This window comes from Globicephala melas, chromosome 1 (assembly GCF_963455315.2).
Source record: "Globicephala melas chromosome 1, mGloMel1.2, whole genome shotgun sequence".
Lineage (NCBI taxonomy): Eukaryota > Metazoa > Chordata > Mammalia > Artiodactyla > Delphinidae > Globicephala > Globicephala melas.
The window spans coordinates 74,665,246-74,690,259 of NC_083314.1; the positions used below are offsets into that span (position 1 = coordinate 74,665,246).

At 51.2% G+C, this 25,014-nt stretch overlaps 2 protein-coding genes across 8 annotated transcripts; one reads left to right on the plus strand and one right to left on the minus strand.

Annotated features, from left to right (window-relative positions):
- Positions 1–229: 229 nt before the first annotated feature.
- METTL25B (methyltransferase like 25B) lies at positions 230–6,942 on the minus strand. Of its 4 annotated transcripts, none has more exons than XM_060297849.2 (8): positions 6,334–6,941; positions 3,788–3,912; positions 3,442–3,594; positions 2,916–2,978; positions 2,538–2,681; positions 1,604–2,085; positions 1,001–1,185; positions 230–572 (listed from the first exon to the last, which is right to left on the minus strand). In XM_060297849.2, the coding sequence occupies exons 2-8, from the start codon at positions 3,890–3,892 to the stop codon at positions 451–453; spliced, it is 1,254 nt and encodes a 417-aa protein (XP_060153832.1). In that variant the 5' UTR covers positions 3,893–3,912; positions 6,334–6,941; the 3' UTR covers positions 230–450. The 4 variants fall into 4 exon arrangements, with proteins under 4 accessions (XP_060153832.1, XP_030697956.1, XP_030697953.1 ...); XM_030842096.3 differs by having other exon boundaries at positions 3,442–3,549; positions 6,334–6,940; XM_030842093.3 differs by having other exon boundaries at positions 3,442–3,634; positions 6,334–6,939.
- ISG20L2 (interferon stimulated exonuclease gene 20 like 2) lies at positions 6,810–14,047 on the plus strand. 4 transcript variants are annotated; one of them, XM_060297875.2, is made up of 4 exons: positions 6,810–7,154; positions 7,355–8,621; positions 10,710–10,910; positions 11,622–14,047. In XM_060297875.2, the coding sequence occupies exons 2-4, from the start codon at positions 7,890–7,892 to the stop codon at positions 11,733–11,735; spliced, it is 1,047 nt and encodes a 348-aa protein (XP_060153858.1). In that variant the 5' UTR covers positions 6,810–7,154; positions 7,355–7,889; the 3' UTR covers positions 11,736–14,047. The 4 variants fall into 4 exon arrangements, with proteins under 4 accessions (XP_060153858.1, XP_030697958.1, XP_060153862.1 ...); XM_030842098.2 differs by having other exon boundaries at positions 7,776–8,621; XM_060297879.1 differs by lacking the exon at positions 6,810–7,154 and having other exon boundaries at positions 7,167–7,444; positions 7,776–8,621.
- Positions 14,048–25,014: the final 10,967 nt, after the last annotated feature.

Below are 25,014 nucleotides of genomic sequence, written 5' to 3' on the forward strand. Positions count from 1 at the left end.
TAGCCAGCCTTAAGGTGGTCCTCCCAAAGGGCAGGGCCTGCAGATTCTGGGATGGAGATCTAAGGGAGAGACAGCTTCCCTCCATGGAGACCTCTGAGTAACAAGGTGCTACCTGTTAGGGAAGACAGTGGGGACTGGGGATGTGAGACCTAATTTAGCACCTCTGCAGGATTCGGTAGGGAGGGTGCATGTCTGTCCTTTCCTATACTTAATAGAAAAGACAGAGAAGTAAAGATTTCAATTTTTTAATAAATTAAAAATAACTTTTTGCATAATGTTACATAACACACAGAGGAAGAGAAAGGGTATGAAGCTGAAGGTTTGTAGGGAACCAGGATTCCACGGAGGATGCTGGTTCTCTGGCTGAGGAGGTGGGTGAAGACTCCGCCACCCAGTGTGGTACCTGGCAGTTTCAGATGGGGTCTGAGATATGCCCTTCCTCAGGCTGTGTCAGCTGTCTTCAGTCTCCAGAACAGAGAAGGTCTCACCCAGAGGCCTTTTGGTGGCCACCAGAACCAGGTTTCTCGGAGAGAGTTCGGGGCTGAAGATGGGCAGGAGCTCAGCATGGAAGCCTATGAGAAAGGCAGGGCTACTCAGAAGGGGAGAAATGGAACAGACTCTTAGCCACTTCCTGCTTAGCCTGTAGGCATAGCCCCTTTTCCCCATGGGGGAGGCTCCAGGGGGTCTAAGGAGACCCAGCTCTCCAGGAACATGAGTGCCCGAGACACTGACTCGGGAGGAGGCAGTCTGCAGCACATCGTAGGTTCTCAGTGCCTGGGATGCTGGCTTAAAATGCACCTCAGGGAGGTACCACCACAGGCAGATTCAGTAGGAATTTGCATTAACAAGTTCCCCTTCCCCCATCTGACTCTGAAGCAGCTGGTCTGAGAATCACCACAGCAAGGAACCTAGTCCTGGCAGGTGCAGGGGCCAGGACCTGAAGGAGAGCCCTAGAACTCCAGCCCCTCTGGCCCTGGGTCCCTGCTTTGGCCACCCTCACCCTGCTCCTGAAGGTAGAGCAGCCGGTCCAGTAGAATCAGTGTCTCCACCAGCGGGGCCAGCAGCAGGGCCAGGCTGAAGAAGGCCACCACACGGTTCTCCTGGGCCTGGTGGGCCCGAAGGGCAGCCAGATTCAGCGGCAGGTGGGGGTCAAGCCCCACCCGCTGGAGCCCCCGCTGCACGTATCTGTGGGGTCAGCCACAGACAGCACTCAGTTTGGTTTTAGAACCCTCCTCCCCCATTCAAACTGTCCATTCCTAATTCAATTCCAGCTCTAATAGATTTGCCACCCTAAGGCATTTTTAAATGTTTTTCTGGCTGTGAGCTGTCTGTCCAATAGCAAATCAATCCAAAAATTTATTTTCATCCTAATCTGTCCAATTATTTAGCCATATTTTTAGCATTTCAAAAACTTGATAAAAGAGTGACAACTGCCTTTTAAAGAAAGTTTGAAGCTGCTTCAGAACTCAAAATCACTCCCCTCCTCCCAGCACGTTTAGATTTTCTTCAGGACATGCTAAACAGTTGAGGGTGGGAGGGGAGTCATACCTCCAGTAGGTGAAACCCCCCTCCTCACGCCCCCCCCCCAACTCCCCAGCCTCACTCTTCAATCTTGAGCTCGTGGACCCTGGGGATCCCCTGCACGCCTGGCCGACGGAGCTCGGGCCGGGCACGCCGGATGACTGTCTCCAGTGCTGCCCGGTAGCAGTGGGTTCGGAGGCCAGGGCCTGCTTTCTGCAGCCGCTCAGCGTATTCCTCCAGGGCGTGGCAGGCCCCCTCCCGTAGCCTGTAGGGCAGTTCACGGCCGGGCAGCCCAGCCACCCACTGACTCAGTGGGTAGCCACCGGGGTCACTCAGCTTCATGTAACAGCAGCCCACTGAGGCCAGGGCCGCCACCTCAGGGCGGCAGAAATGCCTCAGCAAGGCAACACTCAGATCCCCACAGGCGTGGAGGCCTGTCAGCAGCAAGCGGGCCTCACTCTGAGGTGAGTTCTCCAGTGGAAGCAGGAGCTCCTCACACAGGGCCGTGGGGTCTACCCACCTAACCACATGGTGGGGGCGGTGGCGAGGGCCAGTGTGGACCACCTGTGGAGGCAGGACAGAACAGAGGCAGATGGGAAGCCGGCTTCCCGTCCCCGTGCCACCTCAAGCCACTGGAATGGATCTGTCCTCCGAGTTCCTTCCCAAGGAGGAAGGTGGGGGAGAAACTGGGGCAGAGGAGAAAGTGGAACTTTAAATCAGGAGATGGGATAGATTCTGGGTCTGTTATTAGTAACTGCAGGTCTTTTCTTCTGAGCTTCCTCATTTGATTGGCCACTTTTTACAGGTGGCTGTGAGAAGGACGTATCGGTGTGGAAAGCACTTTTTTAACTAGAAGGTGCCTTTAAGATATGAGGAGGCTTTGGGAAAGGGGTAGCAGAAATAGAGACACGCCATGTCAAGCTGAGAAACTTAAAAGAGGGAATTAGCCTTGGTGCCCAATTCCAGCCAAGCAGACCCTTCTCTCATGGTCCTGGCTGCAGGAAGGGCTGGTCTACCTGTGGGTTCCTCTTCTCCTCTTTCTGCAGAGCCTGCAGGAGCTCCTGGTCTAGGCGCTGGGCTCTCTCCACCAGTCTCTGATCCCCTTCAATGCTCTTCACCATCAGCCCCAGCCCCAGGGACATGAAGCGGGAGAGATGGCCCTGGAGTCCCGAGAGGGAGGGTGGAGACAGCCCCGTTCAGTGTCCTCTCCACTGTCCCCCTCCCTATCTGTGGTTTGGACGCCTGGGTCCTAGGCCCCCAGAAGGCTTAAATTCTGCCCAGCTTGCTTCTACCACTCCTTAGCACCTGCCTCCCTGGGCCTGTGGCCCGATAACCTGTCTTCCAGCTGTTCTAGCCCCACAACAAAAAACCAGAACATTAGGGGTCTGGCTCACCTGGCCTGAGCCTACATCCACAACTTGGGTGCAGCCTGTGAGGTCACTCAGCTTCTTCACCAACTGAAAGAGGAGGGAACAAAGGTCTCCTGCCATTGGTGTTGGCTCCCAGGGCAAACACCCATAATGAGGGTGGAGGAGCTGAAGATGGCAGAGGAAGATGGGTAGAGGGAAGAGACAAGAGACATGGAAACCAAAATGGGGTGTGCTGACCCCAGGCTCAGGCTACTGTCTTTGCTCCTCTCAGGCTAGTGATTCAGTCTCCTCCACAGAACAAGAGCCCTGCTGTGAAGCCGTGAGCAGATTGTGAAGGTTATCAGAACAAGATTAAGCCAGTGATTCAAATACAGCCACCAAACAACCCAGCAAAAGGATGAAGATATGATTATAGTATATCTGACAAGGAAGGGACCTTCTGGGGCCTCTGGTCCTGCAGGTAATATAAGGTGCCCACACCTTTGTAACCCATAGGCTTAAGGAGTCCCCAGGCTCCCAGATACCACCTATACCCCAGCCATCTCCTCACCTCTCCCAGCCTCCGAATCTCATGCTGCTTCTTGGGCCTGACATGTTTCCGGAATGGAGCTGTCAGTCGGGAACTCTGGCTGGGGTTCTCCAGGAACTCTGAGGGGGTCTGAAACCCAGGCGTCCGGGTAAAAGCCAGGGCATAGGCTGTGGACTTCAGGGCCAGCAGGGTGAGTGGCCACACCGACCTGTACCTGAGATAGCCCACCCAGGCCCCCAGTGAATAGTCCCATTGCATCCTGAGTGTGCAAGTTTACAACCCAGGAAGCCCTTGTGAGACTCTGAGCAATGGCTCCCTGCAGGGCTCAGCACCAAGCCCCCCAACACAGGTGCCCTCTTGCCCATACCTGGCCACTTCCCCTTCCCCAGGCTTCCCCAGCAGCAGTGTGGCCAGCTGTGGCGGGTTCAGTCCATCCAGGGCTTCCTGCCATGAGCAAGGGAGTGTGCCCCATAGGTTGTCTGTGAAAAATTCCTGTAGGGGAAAGGGAGAAGCAATCAACAGGCTACTACTCTTCCCATTCTTCCCTGCCCCACTCAACACGTGGCCACTGGCTGCAACTAACAGGCACCTCTACTCATTGGCTGTCATCTCTTCTCTGAAGCCTGCTCTAGCCTCCCCCTCCTTCCTCTGAGCCCAAACTGCATTTTGGACACATCTCTCCTTTTAGCAGTGTCCCCACTTATTTATGTGTCTGTTTCCTCCACTCAACTACAGGGCAGGGATGGTGGCTTCATATCTGCATCCTCAACACCACAGTGACTGACGCCCAGTATTAGTGTTACCATCTAGTAACCTACCATTAGATGTGCCAGACATTATATATGTCAGAATGTTGGGTGTTTTTTTTTTTTTTTTGCCCGAACTGCGTGGTTTGTGGGATCTTAGTTCCCCAACCAGGGATTGAACCCAGGCCCTCCGCAGTGAAAGCGCCAAGTCCTAACCACTGGACCACCAGGGAATTCCCTGCCAGAATGTATTTTTATTCATTCATTTATTCAACACAAATTCTGGAGCTTTGGTTAGGCACCAAGGTCTATCCTAGGCTCAGGGGATACAAACAATGAAGCAGACAGACAAGATCCTTGCTCTTACAGAGCTTACATTTTAAAAAATTATTTCAGATAACATCAAATGCCACATAGACAATAAAACACTAATGAAACAGTAACAATGGAGAGTTTGAGACAGTACTATTTTAGAGCAATGAGGGAAGACTTGTCTGAGAAGGTGACACTTGAGCTGAGATTTGAATGATGAACAGGAAACAACACATGTAAAAAAATTCAGGCAGTGGTTGCCAGAGTCAGGGGGTGGGGGTGGGTAAAATGGGTGAGGAGGGTCAAAAGGTACAAACTTCCAGTTACAAAATAAATGTCATGGAGATGTAATGTACACCATAGTGACTATAGTAAATAATACTGTATTGTATACTTGAAAGCACTGTGCACTTGAAAGTTGCCGAGAGAAGATCTTAAAAGTTCTCATCACAAGAAAAAAATGTAGCTATGTACGGTGATGGATATTAACTAGACTTACTGTAATCATTTCATAATATATACAAATCACTATATTATACACCTGAAACTAAAATGTCAATTCTATCTCAATTTTTAAAAATTCAGGTAATAGCAAACACAGAATACTATAATATGCCAGGCACTGTCTGAAACATTTTACGTATATTAATGCATTTAATCCTCACAATTACCCTATGAGATAGTACTATTTTTATCCCCCATTTAACCGATAAGGAAACCAAAGTACAGCAATTAAGTATTCTGTCTAAGTCAAAAAGCTAGTAAGTGGCACAGCTGGGATTTGAAACCAATTTGACTCTAGAGCTCTTGCTCTTAACCACCCTACTCAATTGCCTTTCTGTGGAGGAAAAACATTCCAGGCAGATCAGTAGTGTACAGATCAGTGTAGTACAGTGAATGTGGGAGAGACTGAAATGTGATGGGGTTTAAAAGAGAGCAGGGGACAGATCATGTAGGGTTTTATAGGTAATGGTAAAGAATTACAATTTCATCAAAATACCTAAGAAGCAAGAAGTGTCCTGGTGAGATTTACATTTTTAAAAGATTAATCTGGCTGTTTTGTGAAGAACTGGGTATGGAGGAGAGGGAGCAAACAGAGAGATCAGTTAGGAAGTAGTCCAGGAGAGAGATGATGTTGGCTTGTCCTAGGGTGGTAGCAATGGCAATGGAGACAAATGGGTGAATTTGGATCTATTCTGGAAGTTGAGCCAATAGGACTTGTTGAAGGGCTGGATCGTAGATCAATGAAGAAAAGAGCTGAATCGAGCATGGCTTCTGGGTTTGGGAGCTGAACAATTCGGTGGATGTTGGTGCCATTTATACATCATCTCATTTATTCTTCACAATGATCCTTCAAAAAGAGATCCATTTTACCGCTCAGGAACTGAGGCTAGGAGGAATGTTTTTTTTTTATGCCTAAGGTTAACACAGTAGGGGAGGCAGGATTCTAGTCCAAGTCTGTCAACTCCAAAGTTGGAATTGTCCATTACACTGCAAAGCCAGGAATTTATTCAAAGCTTGAATGAATGAACATGTGTGTTCTCGAAACACCTCACATGTTTCTGGGAGAGTTTAACGTAGCTGCAGCAGCATGGCTCAAATGTCCATGCGTTTTATTACTTTGGACTTGAGAGGGTTAGAAAAACAACCTAGATGCTAAAACTATTAATATTTAGGTCATCTGAAAGAAAAAGAAGGGGGGGGGCTGCCCCAGCTTTAACCCTTTCTTGTACAGACAGAGACTGAATAAACATTAGAAAAGAGATCAGAAGCTAACTCTACATTCTTCCCCTGCCGTGGCTAGGGAGCCACCCACATAACCAGGAGCACCCCACCCACAACCCTGTGGCCTCACAATGATGTAGGCGTCCAGGATGGAACGGTAGAGCGTCACGACCCGGGTGAGGTTCACAGCTAGCTGCCTCCTCGCTTCGTGAGAGAGGCCCCGGGCGGAGACCCCCGGCATTCCGGGTCCCAGCCGGTGGCGCGGGGAGGGAGAATGCAGTGAGGCGGTAACCTGGGTCAGGACTACGCGCGTCCGGGACCCGGGCTTGGCTCAGCTCTGCAGAACCGGAAGAAAGCGCTCAGAACCCGGTCCCAGACGCCGCCTTTCCGGGATTCGAGCTTGGGGTTGAAGACTTGAGGCGCCCTCCTGACGTCACAGGCCGCGACGTCCCATAGACCGAAGCTGTCAGCATTGGACGCAAACCGGGAGGCGGTGCCAGCGCAGTGACGCCACAGAGGCGTGCCGCGGCGCCCACCTCAAGGAGTGGGGCGGGCCAAGTTCCAGGTCCCGCCTCCAGATCCCGCCCCTTCCCATACACTTCCCTCTTCTAACGGAAGTGAGGCCCGGGGCCTCCGGCACGCTGCAGTGCCAGTTTGTAGCGGTCTCCTCACACCTTCGAATTGTACCTCCACTGGGCTAGAGGGGCCGGGGAGAGCATCCCGCCTCCGCCCCCACCCACGCCGCCCCGCCGCCGCCGCCGCCGCCGCTGCCGCATCTCACACACTAGGAATCCCTGGCCTCGCTCCCGGAGGCAGGTGCGCTGTGGGTACGCGGGCCCGGCCTCCGGCGCGTTCCAATCCGCTAGCCTGCCGGCTCGGGCCTCGCCTACGCGCGCCAATTTCCGCATCCGGCTCCTGGCGCTTCCGGTCTTAGCTGGGCCCATCTGGGAGGTAGGTGTGTGAGGGTGGGAAGCTGGCTCCGTGGCTTGGACGACCAGAGTGTGCTGTCCCCAGCCTCGGTTTTCCCCTCCGCTAATATGTGTTGTCAAAGGTCCTTTCTTGGGAGAAGGACTTGAGTGAGCTGCATGTGGAGATTTCCTTCACGTGGAGATGAGGGAAATGGGTGCCTGAATTTCTATCTCTGTCCTTAGGACCCGCGCTGGGGATGCCTGGGTAATTCAGAGGTCAACTATGTCAAACCTGTGACTGCCTTCGAGCATACTTAGACGTTCCTTCCCTGGGTAAATGATAGAGCTCACCTATTCTGGCGTTCCAGATCACAAGAGTTTCAGATGGTTGGCCCTGCAACCCCCTCAGTTTACAAATGAGACTGAGATCTAGAGAGGGGAAATGGCCTTCCTAATACCATACTGCTGGAGAATTGTGGGGCTTCCCCGGAACCCAGGCTTCCTGGTTCAGAAGGAAGTCCTCCTTCCATCATTTCACATTTCACGTTATCTGAGAGGTTACTCTGATGTCTTTCCTCTCTCCTTTAAGTCCTACGGAGATGGGTCTTATCTTACTGGTTCCCAGGCCTATGGACTCCGTTATCAGGATCATTTTCTTCCCCAGGGTATACTACAAACCTCCAGATGTTGGCCTATGGGATTCAGCAGAGGATGAGTTGTCCATCTTCTCATTGGTAAGCTGTTTTTCCCAACTGTTCTCCCACCATCCACCGTCATCATGTCTACCTTACTCCTCAATCTGGATTTTGGCGAACCTCCCCCCAGAAGGGCATTAGAAGGCAATGCCAAGCACCAAAAATTTGTCAAGAAGCGGCGGCTCTTGGAAAGGAAAGGCTTTCTGAATAAGAAGCAGCAGCCCCCTAGCAAGGTCCCTAAGTTGCGCTCAGAATCTTCAAAGAAAGGGGACACTCCCAAGGTGGATGGCACTTGGAAGGCCCCTCCCCTTCCAAAAAAGAAGACTGCTGCTTCCAGCAGTGGGTCAGAGCAGTCCCTGGACAAGAAAGCTGCAGTGCCTTGGCTGACCCCTGCTCCTTCACAGAAAGCTGGTTCTGTTGTGGCTAAAGTAGATTTGCTGGGGGAGTTCCAGAGTGCCCTACCAAAGATCAAGAGCCTCCCAATTCGCCCCCAGAAGAAGGGCTCCCAGAAGAACCCTCCTCAGAAGACTGCCCCACAGATCTCCACCCAAGCTCACTCAGAGAATAAATACCCTGGAGCATCCCAGAAGATGCCAACGAAGATGGTGGCAATTGACTGTGAGATGGTGGGCACAGGACCCAAGGGGCATGTCAGTTCCTTGGCTCGATGTAGCATTGTCAGCTACAGCGGAGATGTGCTTTATGATGAGTACATCCTTCCCCCCTGCCACATTGTGGACTACCGGACCAGATGGAGCGGTATCCGGAAGCAGCACATGGTGAATGCTACACCCTTCAAGATTGCTCGGAGCCAGGTGAGAGGCATGGGAGATGGTGGTAGCAGCGGGGTGGGTGGGGAGAGGTCCAAATCATTTTTCTGCAAAGAATATCACCCTGGGGAGGCGCCGAAGGATTGTGGAGGGAGGGATGGAGTGGGTGGAGTAGCAGATGAAGAAGGCTTTCTGTTGGGATAAGGAGTGGTGAGAGTCTGGAAAGTTACAATTAGCGGGTGTAACGAACTTTATTAAGATCTTTTAGGTCCCAAGTGGAATCCTCATCTGGAGAACCGGGAATCTGCTAGAGAAATATCAGCCAGTGATGGACAGAGCAACAGGCATGAGTGCCAGGGGGAAAGGGCTCAATTTGAGAATGCCTTGTAGAGGTGGGGTCTAGGGTTGAGAATAGAGAGGTGGAGAGGGCTTCCCAAGCAAGAAGTAGCCTGTGGCAATGTGGAAAGTTGGTGGTAGGAGAAGGCAGAACATTGACAGAAGGAGCTGGGGCATATTTGTATAACTGGAACAGGTAGCCTGCAGTGGAGGGGATAAAAGACACCGGGCTGGTATGTTGGGGTTCTCATCTCACTCACTGAGCAAACCTAGCCACTGTAAGTCCTATGCTGAATACTGGAGGCCCAACAAATGAACAGGAGAGGAGGGTGAGCCGGTAAATGTGAAGGGGAAGGGAGCCTGCTGGTCTTGGAAGGCCTCCAGAGGGCGCCTTTGGTCCACTTCTTTGTAATTTCAGCTCCACATTCTTTGCCTTCTCTAGACACACACTGTTCCAATAATTCCTCATATGCCAGAGCAGTCAGTTGGAGGAATTTCATCAGAGGTGGAACAGCTGGATTTTAGAAGGAACTTGAAGAGTTGAAGAACATCCTGTGCACCAGGGGCATAGCTGAGCAAAGGCTTGGGAGAGGCAGAAGATGGGGTGGGCCTGAAAGAGCAAATCCACTTAGCTTTAAGGCAGGCTATATGTTGAAATTAATGTGAAGTAAAGGTGTTAGTGGTCAGTAAACTGCAGGTGCAGTTAGGAGCAACTAAATACCAAGTTGATTGGACTATATCTGGCTTTCATCATAAAAACCAGTGCCCAAGCTGGGGTATGAGACTAAGGTACATTCAGATGAGTCTTTTCCCTTCCAAGGGGTCCCATTGGGAGGCCAGGCATTGATTCCAGGCCTGTTGCTCTTGTTCACAATCTGTTTGGAACCCCATTTTGGTAATGGCCTTCAGAGCTCATGACATATTCTTTAGTCATTGGCAGTATGTTCTTATGCTTTAAGATTCTGAAATGGTGAGAAATTATTTGGTTCCAAGAATGGTGTGAATAAGGTTCCTGACCAGCTGGTAAATACCCTCTGGTTATGAGCAGGAGGAGCTATGAAGCGCCGGGACTGATTTGTTAAAGCAGCATAAGTGTGGGCACTTGATCACTTCCCTCTGCAGCCTTAGTCTATAAATGATTCTTAATCTTTTTCTTTTTTGAGGTGGGGCGCTGTACCTCACAGCTTGCAGGACCTTAGTTCCCTAACCAGGGATCGAACCCCGGCCCCAGGCAGTGAGAGTGCGAGTCCTAACCACTAGACTGCCAAGGAACTCCCAATTCTTAACCTTTTATGGCTTGTAGGCTCTTTGAGAATCTGATGAAAGCCATGGATTCCCCCCCCCAAAAAAAGGCAAACATATGCATATCTATTTGCATATAATTTGGGGCTTCCAGTACCTTCCTGGAGCCCATCTTTAACAACATTTATCCCAGCCTATGTCAAAGGCCAACATAATGATCATGGTTAAAGAACTTCAGGTATCAAGCCAGGACTGAACTAGGTAGTTACATGAACATCACATTGGGGTAGAAATTAATGTGGAGATAAGGTGCCACTGGTGATGTAAATCCAAACAGGGTTACACCATAGAAAATACCTACTTTTACCTTGGGGAGAGGAGACAGATTTCAGGTGAAAGAAAACTTGTGGAAGAGGGCATTTCAAGGATGAGGCAGGTGGGCAATTGGTTAAAAGAACCTAGAAGGACTTAAGCAGCCATGTTGGGCTTTGAAGATGCAGGGGCTACATCTTTGAATGCTGTTCCTCACCACCTCTTCTCCCATGCCTGTTTCAGATCTTGAAGATTCTCACAGGGAAGATAGTGGTGGGGCATGCCATCCACAATGACTTCAAAGCCCTTCAGTATTTTCACCCTAAGTCCCTCACCCGAGACACCTCCCATATCCCCCTCCTCAACCGTAAGGCCGACTGCCCAGAGAATGCAACCGTGTCTCTGAAGCATCTCACCAAGAAGCTGCTGAGCCGGGACATCCAGGTAGCGTCTTCCCAAATGCTGCCAGACCTCTGGCCTGGACACTGAAGGCTCTCCTGCTGCCTTTCTCCAGGCTCTGACCCTCAAATTCCTCTGGTTGTAGAGAGATCTGGATGGGATGCTCTGATGGGAAGAGCTTTGGGCAAAGGGGTCCATCTCTACATAGGGATAACTATTCCTGTTCTCTACCTCCCAGAGTGTTCCAAAGGATACTTGGAAAAGGAAAAAAGCCTGAAAGTGGGGATAAAACCCTAACTAAGAAAAGTAGAAAGCAGGTAGTTGTGGTGGTCTAAAAGACCATGTAGTGGATGCAAGAGGCTCTTATGTATTTCATATGTTTGGCAGTCAAAGAGGGGATGGCCTGCCTGGCATGAGGCTGTAGACACATGTCATATACAGATCAGTTAAGGAACTGGGGAAGGTGGAAGACTCAGAAGGCCTGTCTATGGTCTGGTTTGTTGCGCCTCTACAGAAGAATGTAGAACAATATGGTATGTCCATGTTGCTACAGAAAGGATTGAGGCAGACAGTAGCATAGGAGTTGAACCCCTGAAATGAGGTAAGGAGTAGGCTCTCACCACAGGTCTACCTTTGTAGCCCGCTACCTGCAGAAGCAGCAGCATCAGTGGGTTGGAGGGAGCCAGTTGGGAAGGGAAGAAACAGTCTCTTGTAGCTTCATGTTCTTTTCTTCCTCCCTTTTCTTCCTTCTCTCAGGTTGGGAAAAGCGGACATTCCTCTGTGGAAGATGCTCAGGCCACCATGGAGCTGTACAAGTTGGTCGAAGTTGAGTGGGAACAGCACCTGGCCCAGAATCCCCCAAAAGACTAGTGCCAGTGGGGACACTGGTGGTGTGGGGAGGCAGAGGCAGCACCACACCCAGGAGAACAGGGCAGTGGACCAGTGGACAGCTCTACCAGCTCTACACCTTTGGAAACTAGAGTTGTTGGGGAGAGTGAGGCTCCACCCCAGACTTAAAATCCATTAAAATTTCACCTCAGGTGTTGTTAAGTGTTCCATGGAAGGAGGAAGGCTCCATGTCAGAACCCAGCCCTGAAGGCTGTTTACCTCTTAAATGGTGCTAACCATGGGTCCCAGGGTGCTTTGCTCCTGGGAAAGCCTTTTGACTTTCAAGGGGCAGGGCATACTGGGAAGTGTAGTTTCCCAAACTGCCTTATCACTAGGGTGACCATATGTCTCATTTTATGCCTTTTGTTCTCAAGTAATTAGCAGCACCGTGTTGAACTTTCCAAAAGTATCCTGCTGGATGATAACTTGTATGATCACAGTTTCTCTCAGACTTTTTTTGACTCAGAGTCTACATCCAGTCTGTGTTGGGATATCACCTGTTCTTTCCACCTTGACTTCCAGAGGAGCCATCCCTGGTGAGGTTTAGTTCTTAGGGTTACAAGGAAGTAGAGGTAAGAGAGTGTGACTTGGAAATCAATTTTTCGGATTTAGGAAAGCAGCCTCTTTCCTAAAGTGATAGAGGATTTATTTAATTTAGACCCCACTTGGAAGGTTAAAGAAGAATTCAAAGTGTTTTAATGGTTTTTAGTCTTTTACTTTGCTAAACCAAGCCTTTTAAAACTCAAATTATTCCCTTGATAAATTTTTATAAAGGAAAAACAATTGTGTGATGTTTTCTTTATAACTTCACGTTAAATAGCTTTGTCACAGGATCCTGTAGAGCTGTAATTCTGATAGGGGGTCCAGGGTCTGTGTGAATGACACTAACTGGGCCCTGGTTTGCTGGAAGTCATCAAGAAGCGCTGACCAAGCCTTTGTGTGTAGCCCATGTGCTCTGCTGCCTTGTCCTCGTCCCTACCACAAGTCAACGAGCACACGTAAAGTGACACCCCAAGCCATGCGAACACCCTCACACAGAGGGTATGTGACCAAGAGAGTGACTCAGAGAGTGGGCGTGCGGGAGGGATGGAGCCGGGGAAGAAGGGTGCTTCATGACGCCAGCCTGGTCGCTCCTGCCAGCTCTTCCTCGGTGGTATACACCCTCATGTTGGGAAGGTGAATCACAGGTCTGACTTCGTGTCTGGGATCGCTGCACTCTGTCTTGAGAGAACGCAGACTCCATGTATACACCAAGGCTTGTGCCCTCTTGAGTGGCTAGTTTGGCTCCAGGGGCCAGAGTCACAGTCATGGCTGCCCATAGAAGGGAATTTCCTGCAGCCAAACCGGACCCCACATGTGGTCTTGCTGTTGTGTCCTGCGCTACAGGATCTGCTTGCACAGGCAGCCTTTGAGCTCTGAGCAAGTTGGTTCCTGTTGAACCCAAAATATGTAGTGTCCATGACACTTCACAAAGAGGTGCTAGGCGTCCTTACACACCTCTAAGTGGGATTAATCAAGGAAGGCTACACCAAAAAGCGGGGATACAAGTCTTATTTGAAATGAAGGCGAGTCTTACTTACATTGTGATCAGTAAACTAGAATATATGTGGAAAATTCTCATTTGAGTTCAAGTTTTAGGGTACCTGGCTTTGTAATTTATTCCACTGAAGTATAGTTGATTTACAATGTTGTGTTAATTTCTGATGTACAGCAAAGTGATTCAGTTATACATGTATATATACATTCTTTTTCATATTCTTTTCCAATGTAATTTATCGCAGGATATTGAATATAGTTCCCTGTGCTATACAGTAGGACCTTGTTGTTTATCCATACTATATATAACAGTTTGCATTTGCTAATCCAAACTCCCAATCCATCCCTTCCCCACCCCACTTCGCCTTGGCAACCACAAGTCTGTTCTCTATTCTGAGTCTGTTTCTTTTTCATAGATAAGTTCATTTGTGTCATAGTTTAGATTCCACATGTAAGTGATAGCATATGGTATTCGTCTTTCTCTTTCTGGCTTACTTCACTTAGTGTGATAATCTCTAGGTCCATCCATGTGAGTAGCAACTGGCTTTTATGCTCCACTTCACCCCCCACTCAGGTGCCCTCAGTCCAGCATTGGGAACAGCTCAGTCTCACTTTAGCTCACCAGGAAGAACCTGGAGACCAGAGGACCTTGCAGACATTTTCTTACTCTTCTCTTATCACACTTCCTGGTCAGAGCCCAGCTCACCCTGCAAGGTGCCTGGGGATCCCTGTACTTTATTATTATATTTTTAATAAATTTATTTATTTATTTATTTTTGGCTGCGTTGGTTCTTTGTTGCGAGCAGGGGCTACTCTTCATTGTGGTGCACGGGCTTCTCATTGGGGTGGCTTCTCGTTGCGGAGCACGGGCTCTAGGCGCGCAGGCTTCAGTGGTTGTGGCCCGTGGGCTCTAGAGCACAGACTTAGTTGCTCCGCGACATGTGGGATCTTCCTGGACCAGGGCTCGAACCCATGTCCCCTGCATTCACAGGTAGATTCTTAACCACTGCACCACCAGGGAAGCCCTGGGGATCCCTGTATTTTAATCCCCTCTTTCTCTGCCCCTCTGTTCCCAGGCTTCATCCAACTGATGACAGATAAGCCCCATTGCAGATTACTATGGAAATAGCAATCAGCAAGTCCTGTTTTGTCTTGGGTATTAAGGCTCTTCAGAGTGGAGCATACGTATAACAAAACACATGCTCTTCCAATAGCATTCTTTTCATAGCATAATAATGTTTTCTAATGCCAAGGCCCCCTTCTGCAGGTGAGAAGGATAAAGGGAAAAGAGTGTGAGAAGTGTTATCATGCCAAACACATTACTGATCTTAAAATTTCATGTAACAAAGTGATTCTCAGAAGGGTAAGGGGGGATGTATTTTGAAATTTCAGGTGATAGCACTGCCATTCTCTCTACCCTTAAGAACCACTGATTGAGGGAATTCCCTGGCCGTCCCGTTAACCACTGGACTCTGCACTCTCACTGTCAAGGTCGTGGGTTCAATCCCTGGTTGGGGAACTAAGATCCCACAAGTCACACGGTGTGGCCAAAAGAAAAAAAAAACCACTGATCGAGTTAAGGCTCTAAAGGAATCATTTGATTCCTAGTTTAACAGATGGTTACAGCTGACGATAGGAAGGATGAACAGCACTGTAATTATGAACTTACCCCAAGACACATTAGCACAAGTGCAAGTTTAGAGACGCAAATTCCCATGTATGCAATATGCCAAGTGCATTTATGAATATCCTACATCTACAGTCTACGTATCATTGTTCACAGTGCTCTTTCATTTACCCTGTAATTAAGGGCAAGTCCACAAAACAGCCCATAACAGTATTTTATTGTTGTATTGATACTAGGTTTTAAGTTTGATCTTGCCACTTACTAAATTCGTGATGGTCAGTCAGTTTGTTTCTTGGAGCCCCAGTGGTTCTAGCATTAAAATTCTGGGGTTCTTTTCTAACCTTGAAGTTTAACTGATGGTTGCTGTCATTAATAATAATAATGGCAACCATTTATAGAGTGCTTCTCTGTGTCAGGCACTGTGCTGAGTCCTCTAGGAGCATTGTCCCATTCTCTGTAAGGTAGGTGGAGGTATTCCCATTTAACAGTTGAGGAAACTGAGGCTGACAAAAAGGAAGAAATATTCCCCAGGCCAAATAGCTGGAGGTTGGTGGTGCTGGCATTCAGACTGCCAAGTCTGCCTGTCTGAAGCCTCTGCTCTTAACCGCTGCCCTGCTTGGCTGTTAACACATTCAGGCAGCACCTGATGAGGCTTGGAATCCTTCCACTCAAATGTTTATTAAGTACCTGCTATGTGCCAGGCATTGTGCTAGGCACAGAGAAACGGCCTGTGACCCCGAATTGCTTACGGCAACCTGAAGAAGAGAAACCAGTAAACTAATTTCAATTTAAATTTAAATCCTGCAAGGATTTAAAGCAGGGGAGTGATGTGGTCAGATCTGGGTTTTAGGAAGACGACGCTGGCAGCCCAATGGAAGCAGGATTGGGAAAGGGCCAGGAGCTGAGTTCTTCTGTTTGACTAATTTGATGAGCAGTGATGGAGTCCTGAATTAATGAAGTGGGAAGATGTATATGATCATCACTGAGGAGGTAGAGTCAGTAAGACTTAGAGATCAGGGCAAGAGGATTAAAGGTTGCCTTGATATTTCTGAATTACAGTGAATAGACAGCAGTGGTACCATTCACCAAGACAGAGAATATGGTGGGCAGAAGAGCAGGTTTTTGAGGAGGATGACTTGGGTATTGACTGACTTGACTTTGAGCTGCCTGCAGATACCCAAATGGAGATGTCCAGCCAGCAGCTGGATGTACCAGACTGGAGTTTAGCAGAGTAAAAGAGATCTGGGGCTGGAAACTAAGGCTTAGAGACAAGAGTGTAGCAGTGGGATGGAAGCCTTGGATTGGAACGAAGCCTTTATACATAAAGGTATAAAGAGCAGCAGAAGGTCAAAGTCTCAGGAAGTACCCATCCTTATAAGCTGCTGGAAGAAGAGAGGTCTGAGAGAGGGCTATTGGGTAAGAGGACAGCTAAGGAGAATCCCCAGGAGGGAGGAGATAGCATTAACAGCACGGAGAGCCAGTAAGCTGAGAGCAAAGAAAAGGGTCTATTTTGTAGCGATTTGGTGCCCTTGATCTCAGCAATGTCTGTGGTGGTGGTGGGGAAGGCGGCAGAAGCTCAGCTGACGTGGGCTGGAGAATAAATTGGAGGTGAGGAAGGAGAGGAGTGGGTGTGGACTGCTCTTTCTTGGCTCTGAAGAAAAGCAGGTGAAGGTTGCTGTAGGAGTGAGAAGTCTTAGGATGCCAATGGACAAAGCCAGTAGAGCATAAGGTGGCTCACGAGGGGGCAGGTGAAGTAAGCTACAGGGGATCCTGAAAGAGGAGGGGGAAGGGATGCCAAGCTTAGCCTTGGCCAGCAATAGGGATCCCTTGTCCTCTGGGACAGAAAGGAAAAAGGAACGGGTAGGGCAGATGGAGATGGTTTGGGATGATGGTGGAATAAAGTGATTAGCACCTGGTGACCTCGATTGCTCATTAAATGGGAGGCAGAGTGCTCTGCTGAGTATGAGGGGGAAGTCAGGGGACAGGAGCTTGGGAAGAATAAAGACGGTTTGCAGCAGCCACTGAGAAGACGGGAGAGCGAGCCGACCGAGAACACAAGGAAAGGCCTCTGAGCAACGGCAGAGTTCCGATTGAGGTCAGAACCTGAATTTGCAGGAGCACTGCAAGCTGCAAGCTGCAAGCTGCAAGCTGCTTGTCACAGTTTTTTTCTAGCATCACTCGGCAGCCCAAAAAGAGAAGTGGAGAGTTTAAATGCTTGCGGCTGCATAGGCCGCAATGGGAGGACAGTGTGTGGTCCTGGAGGTGAGTGTCTGAACTGAGATGGAGATGAGATTGTTGGAGTCCATGGAGTCAAGGACCTGAGAGGCTGACCTGTTGAGTAAGCGCTGGAAGCCCCCAGGTGGCTGGCTGTAGGATTACATATCTATATATCTGTACCTATATCTATAGATAGATAGATAGATAGATTTCTTTTTGGTTGCACTGCACGGCACGTGGGATCTTAGTTCCCTAACTAGGGATCAAACCCGTGCCCCCTACGGTGGAAGCATGGAGTCCTAACCACAGGACCTCCAGGGAACTCCCCGGCAGCAGGATTAGAAACAGGAGGATGGGGAGCCTGAGCTAGATCCTTAGGGACCTGAGATAGATAGATGCAGCGAACAAGGAGTTGAAGATGCAATAAACATGGCATGAGCCTCAAAGAGTTGGGTCAGGGATTTCTAAGAGGGCGGCTGAGGCATCGTGGAGAGTTCTGAGGCCTCCCAGGCAGCGGTCATGGCCTCCGCCAGGGCTATATCACTCTCGTTTTCAGACCTGATTTTTGTCAGAGTACCTCTTTCATGCATCTATCAAGGACAGTTAAATAAATGATTAAGCCAGGAACAAGAGTACTAATGAAAGACAGGTATTTCTTTCAGCCTTAGTAGTCATTGATTTTGGTTGATGTCATTCACTTTTCAGTCACTTGTTCAAGAAATATTTATTGAGTACAAACCATGTGCCAGGTACCGTTGTAGGCTAGCGAAGTCTGCACGAACTTCCCTTGTAGTGGGGTGATGAGTGACATGAGGAAAAGTAAGGGGATAAGGCAGATATGTGTACATAAGATTTTAGATGGGCTGTTTAGAGAAGACCTCGCTGAGGAAGTGACACTTGAGCAGACCTGAAAGAAGTGAAGAAGCAAGTCATGTAGATATCTAGGGGAAGAACATTCCAGAGAAAGAGGGAGGTGCAAAGGCAGGAGGAATGTTTGGTGTATTTAGGGAGCAGCAAGGAGGCCGGCATGGCTGGAACAGGGGAAGCCAAGGGGAAGGGGGTAGGAGTTGGGGTTAGTGAGCAGGGCGAGATACAGGCAGATAATATAGAGCCTTGTAGCCCATCGTAAGGAGTTGGGCTTACTATCTGCACAAAATGGGGAACAAATGCAGGGTTTTGAGCAGACTGGTGTGAACTGGCTCAGGATTTAAAGGACTCCCCCTGACTGCTGTGAAGGGAGGAGAGTGGGAACAGAGAACCAAAGAGGAGGCTCTTGCTGTAATCTAGGCAAGAGATGATAGGAGTTGAGGCAGTGGATGTGGTAAGTGGCCTCATTTGAGACTAATTTTACATACACATGGATGATCTTTGGCGTGGTTGATGCTGAACAAATGTTTAAGCCAAGACCGACACCTTTGGCTTTTCAACTCTCACCCAAGCTCCTGTATACACTAGCCCACCAAAGAGAGCTCAGGAAGTACACGCACCCTCAGAAGTTGGGGACCCAAGGATGGTCAGGAGTGGAGATTTGCTGCAGACTCTGAGCAGACAGTCAGGGTTGCACTATCTCTTTCGCGCAGTGACTAAATGGGTAAGTAACATCTAGTGGCACTGCTAGGGGAGGGGTCCTGGTGAGTCCCTTCCACCCCAGCCCCTGGCCTGTGGGAACTGCCGCACAGGTCTTTGCTCCAATCTCCTCTCTGCCCTCCCACCGCTTAACTGTGCTGACTTGCTGGTTTAGTTTGTTTCTTTCTTCAATATGTAAGGTTTCTAGCCTTATTTAGGGATACCATCAACTCTGTGCTTTCTTTGAAAGAGTATATATAATGCATAGGATTTTGAGAGAGATGGGGGTGGAGGGAAGAGGCAGAGAGAGAAGGTATTTTTAAGAATTTGCCATGGAAAGACAAGTACATCTTAATCTTCCTCCAGGCTCAACTGAATTCCACTCTGAAGTGTTTTAGAGCAAAGCTTTGGAATCAAACAGACCCAAGACAGTACATGGAAAGCTGTTGCACAGTGGTGGGTTCAGAGTCAGAGCCACTCCTTTCCCAGACCTGGGCACTGAGGATTGGGCCCTGTGCCTGTGACCCTGACCCCCCTGTCCCAATGCAGCACCAGGAACCTAAATTGTCTGGCATCCCTAGACCAGAGGCAGCTTCCCCAAGGGGCAGGTTCTTCACTCCCTTCTACCTTGTGGAATCCTGCTCGGTTCCTTCTTGGAAAGATTCCATGAGACGGATCCAAACCATAACCAAAGGAGGAAGAAGGCAGACTGCCCCCGCCCTGGGAGCTGGGGAGGGAGATGGAGCCCACACCCAGGACCAACAGGGAGGCAGAGGCAGATAATATAGCCCGATAGCCGGACACCTAAGGCTGGGGCTTGGACGCCGGGCTGAGCTGGCAGAGTGGGTAGGTCTGGGAAGCTTTCCTGAAGGGTGGGAGGGTGGATCTGGGGTCAGATCAAAGGGGCCCCCGGGCTGGGGAAAGGGCAGAGCGATCTGTTGCCTTTCTGCTAGGTTAGAACCCACCCCCATGCCCACTCTCCACTCCAAGGCAAGAACTGCCTCCTCCCAGCTTTGGAATCAATTCCCTGGGGCTCCTAGGAACCTAGTACCCGTGGGTCAGGGAGCTCATCAGAGGAGACTTGGCCCAATGAGACCACACTGCCCCCAAGCAGGGAGAAAGGCACACACTGTGTGTCCTTGACTCAGGATGGCTCCCTCTCTAGGCCAGCCACTGCAAGCTCAGTGGGAAGACTAACCAAAACTCCGGATCATCCGGAAACCTGGAAATGTGTGGCCAACAGTCCTAGAGCACTGGGATTTAGGAGGCGTGAGACCGTGGCGAGAGGTTGGCAGCTGTGAAATCCAGGAGCTGCTGGCTCCTTTGATCCCCCAGGGACGTGTCCCTGAGTATCCCAAGTGCCAAAGCTCCCGCTTGGATGTCTTTCCCAGATTGGTGGAGAAGACGCAAGCGGGGCGGGGTGGGGTGGGGGGTTGTCACAACAGTGTGTCCTCAGCCTGGCGAGCTGAAATTCACAGACACTAGCCCAGTGCCCTTTAGGAATCCAGACAGGCTGGGGGGCCCTGGTGGATGGGATGGGGTAAGGGGTACTGGGTTGGGGGAGGCAGGGAGACTGTACAGTCTCTCTTTGACAGCTAACATTTTCCAGAGCTGGAGCCTACAGGGGAAAGGAAATCAGAGCTTCCCACTTCACACATCTTTTTCCCATTTTGTTCATGCTGCCCAGGGAAAGCCATTAGGGCTAGGTCAGTCTGGGGCCTCCCCCACACTCCCATGTCTCCAGCCCTGCTATAAGGAGGGGTGGGATGGCAGGGTCACTGGAAGGACAAGGCCCTAGCCTGGCAAAGGGGCCAGACTCTGAACTCTTGTATCCCTTCTTAATTCCCTGCCTGCTCAAGATGGGAGGATGGGGGCAGGGACCAGGAATCTGGGCTCCTGGGGCCCTCCCTTACTCTGCTCTAATCCCCCTGCACCTCTGATTCTGTCTCCAGGGAGTCTGGCCCCCTGGCCTGGGCCTGGTCTGCAGCAGGAAGGGCCCTGGTGTTGGGGAAGCTGGCCCTTATTACCCGACTCTTGGGGCTTCAGCCCCCTTCCTGGAGCCATTAGCACAGCTGGTTTCCATAGGCCCCTAGGAGCCAGGCTGGGGGCCAAGCTACTAGGTCTTTTTTTTTTTTTTTTAATTTATTTTTGGCTGTGTTGGGTCTTCATTGCTGCACGCCGGCTTTCTCTAGGTGCGACGAGCGGGGGATACGCTTCGTCGCGGTGCACGGGCTTCTCATTGCGGTGGCTTCTCTTGTTGCAGAGCACTGGCTCTAGGCGCGCGGGCTCAGTAGTTGTGGTGCACAGGCTTAGTTGCTCCGCAGCATGTGGGATCTTCCCGGACCAGGGCTCGAACCCGTGTCCCCTGCTCGAACCCGTGTCCCCAGATTCTTAACCACTGCGCCACCAGGGAAGTCCCAAGCTACTAGGTCTTACCTGGAGACAGTAGCTGCATTTGGGGGCTAGAGACAGGAGGGGAATGTGAGAGCTAAGGAGCTTTGAAGTGGTGTTCTCCCCAAGCTGGCCGACGTTCCTGAGTCTGACCCATCAGCCCCCTTACCCTGCCCACAGCCCCCCCCCCCAGGGACAGTGAGTCCAACACCCTCTTTCTGTCTCCATCCAGAACCTCAAAGCTCAGACCTGCGGCCCCCTCAGTTTCTCCTCTGGGACCTCGCCCTTCTCGCCTCCCTCCTGCCTCTTTCCTCTTCAATCCCAGAGTCTGATTATCTGGCCCAGTGCCCACCTTCTGCAGTTCAGGCCAGAAGAGGGATAGAGCACCCATCCAATCTGCAGCCTTGCCGATTTCTTTCTTCCTCCAGAAACTCCAGACCATCTCAATGGAGAGAGGGGTTCTTTACACCCCTGGCTCTTCTTCCATTTGCCATCCTCAGAGAGTGGGAGAGGAGGCATCTGGGAGATGGTTCGGGCTCCCCAGAACCAGTTTTGGGCTAGACTGCAGGCTGTTCATCTTTTCCAGGGTTAGCCACTGTCCCCAGGTGCCATGCAAACCCAGGTGTCCAGCCTGCCAAACCTGTCATAGCTACAGCCTTCTCCCTCCTGCCTTGGGCTGCCAGGGTTAAGGGGCCAGTGCAGGGCAGGGAGTGGAAATGGCAGAGGGGTCTGGCCCTAGTCACTGCATCATAAAAGCTAAAAGGAGTTTAACTGCAGGTCTCGGTGCTGACTGACTTCTTCATCCAGCAGTGCTGCCCTGGGGGGATTCCTTCGGGGGGGAGGGGCCACAGCTGGCCAGAGTCAGGTCCAGGCCCATCCAGCTTCAGATGCTGGCAACTGCCACCAACAGTCCCAGCCACACTGAATCCCCACCTCAGCCGGGAGGTTCTCTGAGAAGCGTGGAGGCTCCAGAGGAAGGGGAGTCGGATTTGGTGCCTTTCACTGCAGTAGGAGAGAAAACTGAGCAGGGGCCTACGTGGAGAAAGGGATGACCTCCCATGCCAGACTGGCAAGAAGCAAAGTCTAGATGGTGGAGCCACGGTAGAGGGACAGAGAAACAAAGAGCCCAGGGTCAAGGAATAGAATCAGTGCAGTGGTGGCCAGGCTTTGTGCAGGGGGTCTCCAGGCTCTTCAGTGACTGCCCACACCTCTGCGCCTGCCCCCTGAAAAGGCGAGCAGAGCCAGGGGCCTCTCTCAGGCGAAAGAGATTCAATCCGAACACTGTCTTCAGCCAGTGCATCCCCACCTCCTCCTTCTCCCCTCCCTTGCTCAGCCCCCCCGCGGCTCAGTGTGCCCGGCCCAGCCCTGAGGAAAGCGTTGGCGGAAGGAGCTGGGAACCAGGTAGCAGAGCCAAAAACAACAGAGGAGCCGCCTGGCTGCCTGGGTGCGGTGCAGATCCTCCCCTTGTCTAACTGTAATCCCTCCTATCACAGTCAGTCCCCTCCTCACACCCCGTGGCTCTGACCCTACTGGGCCATACTTACCTCCCTCTTTGCAGGGCCCTGGGGCTGGCCCCAGAGGCCACTTGTCATCCCCTACCTTTGAGTCCAGCTGCCCCTTCCCCCGGTCACTCGGATTCTCTGCTCACGTCTTCCTTAGTTCTCAGGGTCTCTCCCATGTGCCCAGATGTTCCTGGGAAATGAGTTGCCTCCTTTCTAGTTCTCTGCCTCCCAGCTTGCACTTTAGCTTGCTGGAAGCTCTTTTTTGGTCTAACTGCCATCCATCCTGTTGCAACGGCAATTTCATTTGCGGAGAATCAGAGCCGGCCTTACCAGATTTGAAAAGGGCTGGTCCCTAAACCCAGGGAGACACACGAATGGAACATCCCCTTCGGTACCGAGGATCAGAGCAGACTAGGAGGCAGGATGCTTAAGTCTACGCTCGGTGCTGAGTGGAATCCTGAGGGCTCAGGGAGGCCAGGAGACACAGCTGTCCTGCCCCAGGCACTCCCAACTCCCCTCTTCTACTTTCCGACTTCCCTACCCTCTATAGAAGTCCTGCTTTATTTGCTGCCCCTACCCTGAGTGGCAGAGACCCAGGTGTCCAGCCCCACCTGGGTTTAATTTCTACATGACTCCCAGCCAACAAACTCTGTGATCCAGCAGATGCAATAACACTGGTCAGGGTGAGGCCCTTCTACAAGTGCTGGCTTTGGCCAGAGAATCTCCTTGGTCCCAGTTGGGGGTGAGGGTGAGGGGTTCATGACACTCCCACTCTTCCCATCACTCCTCCCCCACTCAGCTTCAAGGGAATGATGGAGAGGAGTGGGGGAGCCTCCTCTTCCCAAGCCCCCAGACCCCTCAATCGTGCACGCATCTACATCTACTCACACCCACACTCTTGCAACCATTCAGAGCCTGCCCATCTCCATTCCTTGTGCAAAACCAGCCACTTTCCTCATAGCCACACTGCAACGGGAACAAATCCCCAGAGTGTTTCTTTCCTAACTCTCTCAAGCCGGTTGCTTTCCTCCCCACCCCACCCCCATCCTGCCTCTGCTCCCCCAGCTTTTCTCACCAATTAAGCACCCTCCCCCACCTGAGTCTCCAAATTCCTAGGAGGAACCCCAAGAGGAGTATGACCAAGGCTCCTAGGAAGGGGAACGCGTTGCCCCAGGAGATCTGCAGCAGATTTGGTCATAATTAAAAGGTCAGCGACACTAGGAAATTCCTTCTCCTTATGGATCCCAGCGGGAAATTAAAGCCAGTTGTGACTGAATGACTGATGCTGGCTAAACTCCTCCCCATCGCCTTGTTCCAGGGCCCTAGTCCCTGCCCCTTGCCCTTAGGCTCCCCCAGCCTCCTCTGTTAGCCCCCTTTCCCGGTACCCCCAGCCCTCTCATCCCACTGCTCCCAACCCCAGTCCCCCAACCCCCTTCCCCTGAATCTCCCCTAAGCACCCCTTACACATGAGCCTCCATGCTTCTGTGAGGTAACAGGGCTGCTGGAGGCTGAGACATCCAGCCTAGCTGCCCGGCACCATGCTCTGGACCCTCTGCCCACCTCCCTCAGCCAGAGTTGGGGTGCGGGGGCTGAAACTCAGGCCCAGAGCTGCCAAACCACAAGCACATCTGGAAAAAATTCCCCTCCCAGCCCGACTTTCCTTTGTCTTACTTCTGTCTTTTTGGAAATTCTGGCTGCCTGGCCAGTGGGGGGAGTGAGGAAGTGAAGGGAGGGGAGTGGGCCCAGGCCTCCTTCCTCCACCCCAGGGAGCCCCCACCTCCAGCCTCTCCAGTTTCCTCAGCCAGATCACATCCCTCCTCTGTGCTCCTGCAGGTCTAGGCTCCCTCATTCTGGATGACCATCTTTTGAGCGAGGTTACTACATCCTTCTCACAAGGCTTGTGGGGGAGAGGGCCACCACTGGCCCTTCTCTTTTGCAGCAGGAGGGATGCATATTGAGGAGACTGGACTATTCTGGCTGGGGTCTCAAGAGGGCTGGAGTGGAGATGGACATGGGACCTGGGTGGAAGAGGTAGGGGGCAGTGAGGGGGAAGGAGAGGCAGCAGGAGTCTGCTTTCCGCCATGTTCCCTCCCCCAGCCTCTCCTCAACCCTTTGGCTGGGAGCCTGATTTCACTGTCAGAACCTAATCCCCCTCCCTTTACCTACAGCGTTGCTGGAGCCGGGTGGATGGGGGAGGAGCACAGGCTGTGCCTTAACCCCAGGCCCTAAGCACCCCCCAGGGACCACCACCACCTCCGCTTTTGTCTGTCCATCCTCCGAGAGCCCTTCGACCTGCTGCCCCCTCACTTCCAGAAGACCAGGCCACCCGCACCCCCAAATAAACTCTCCCACACCAAACCTGGAACCCTAAAACCAGGCTGGAGCATCCAGCTCCCTTCTTCAGAACTGACATTTTATTGGT

What these genes read in the sequence shown, in the direction of transcription:
- METTL25B (XM_030842093.3), bottom strand. Translation starts at nt 6,444, where the DNA reads ATGCCGGGGGTCTCCGCCCGGGGCCTCTCTCACGAAGCGAGGAGGCAG. An exon ending in GGGGAAGGGGAAGTGGCCAG is followed by an intron (nt 3,635 to 3,787) that starts GTATGGGCAAGA and finishes GGGCTATCTCAG; the next exon opens with GTACAGGTCGGTGTGGCCAC. An exon ending in CACGAGCTCAAGATTGAAGA is followed by an intron (nt 1,186 to 1,603) that starts GTGAGGCTGGGG and finishes CTGACCCCACAG; the next exon opens with ATACGTGCAGCGGGGGCTCC.
- ISG20L2 (XM_060297875.2), top strand. Translation starts at nt 7,890, where the DNA reads ATGTCTACCTTACTCCTCAATCTGGATTTTGGCGAACCTCCCCCCAGA. An exon ending in TCAAGATTGCTCGGAGCCAG is followed by an intron (nt 8,622 to 10,709) that starts GTGAGAGGCATG and finishes TGCCTGTTTCAG; the next exon opens with ATCTTGAAGATTCTCACAGG. An exon ending in TGCTGAGCCGGGACATCCAG is followed by an intron (nt 10,911 to 11,621) that starts GTAGCGTCTTCC and finishes TCCTTCTCTCAG; the next exon opens with GTTGGGAAAAGCGGACATTC.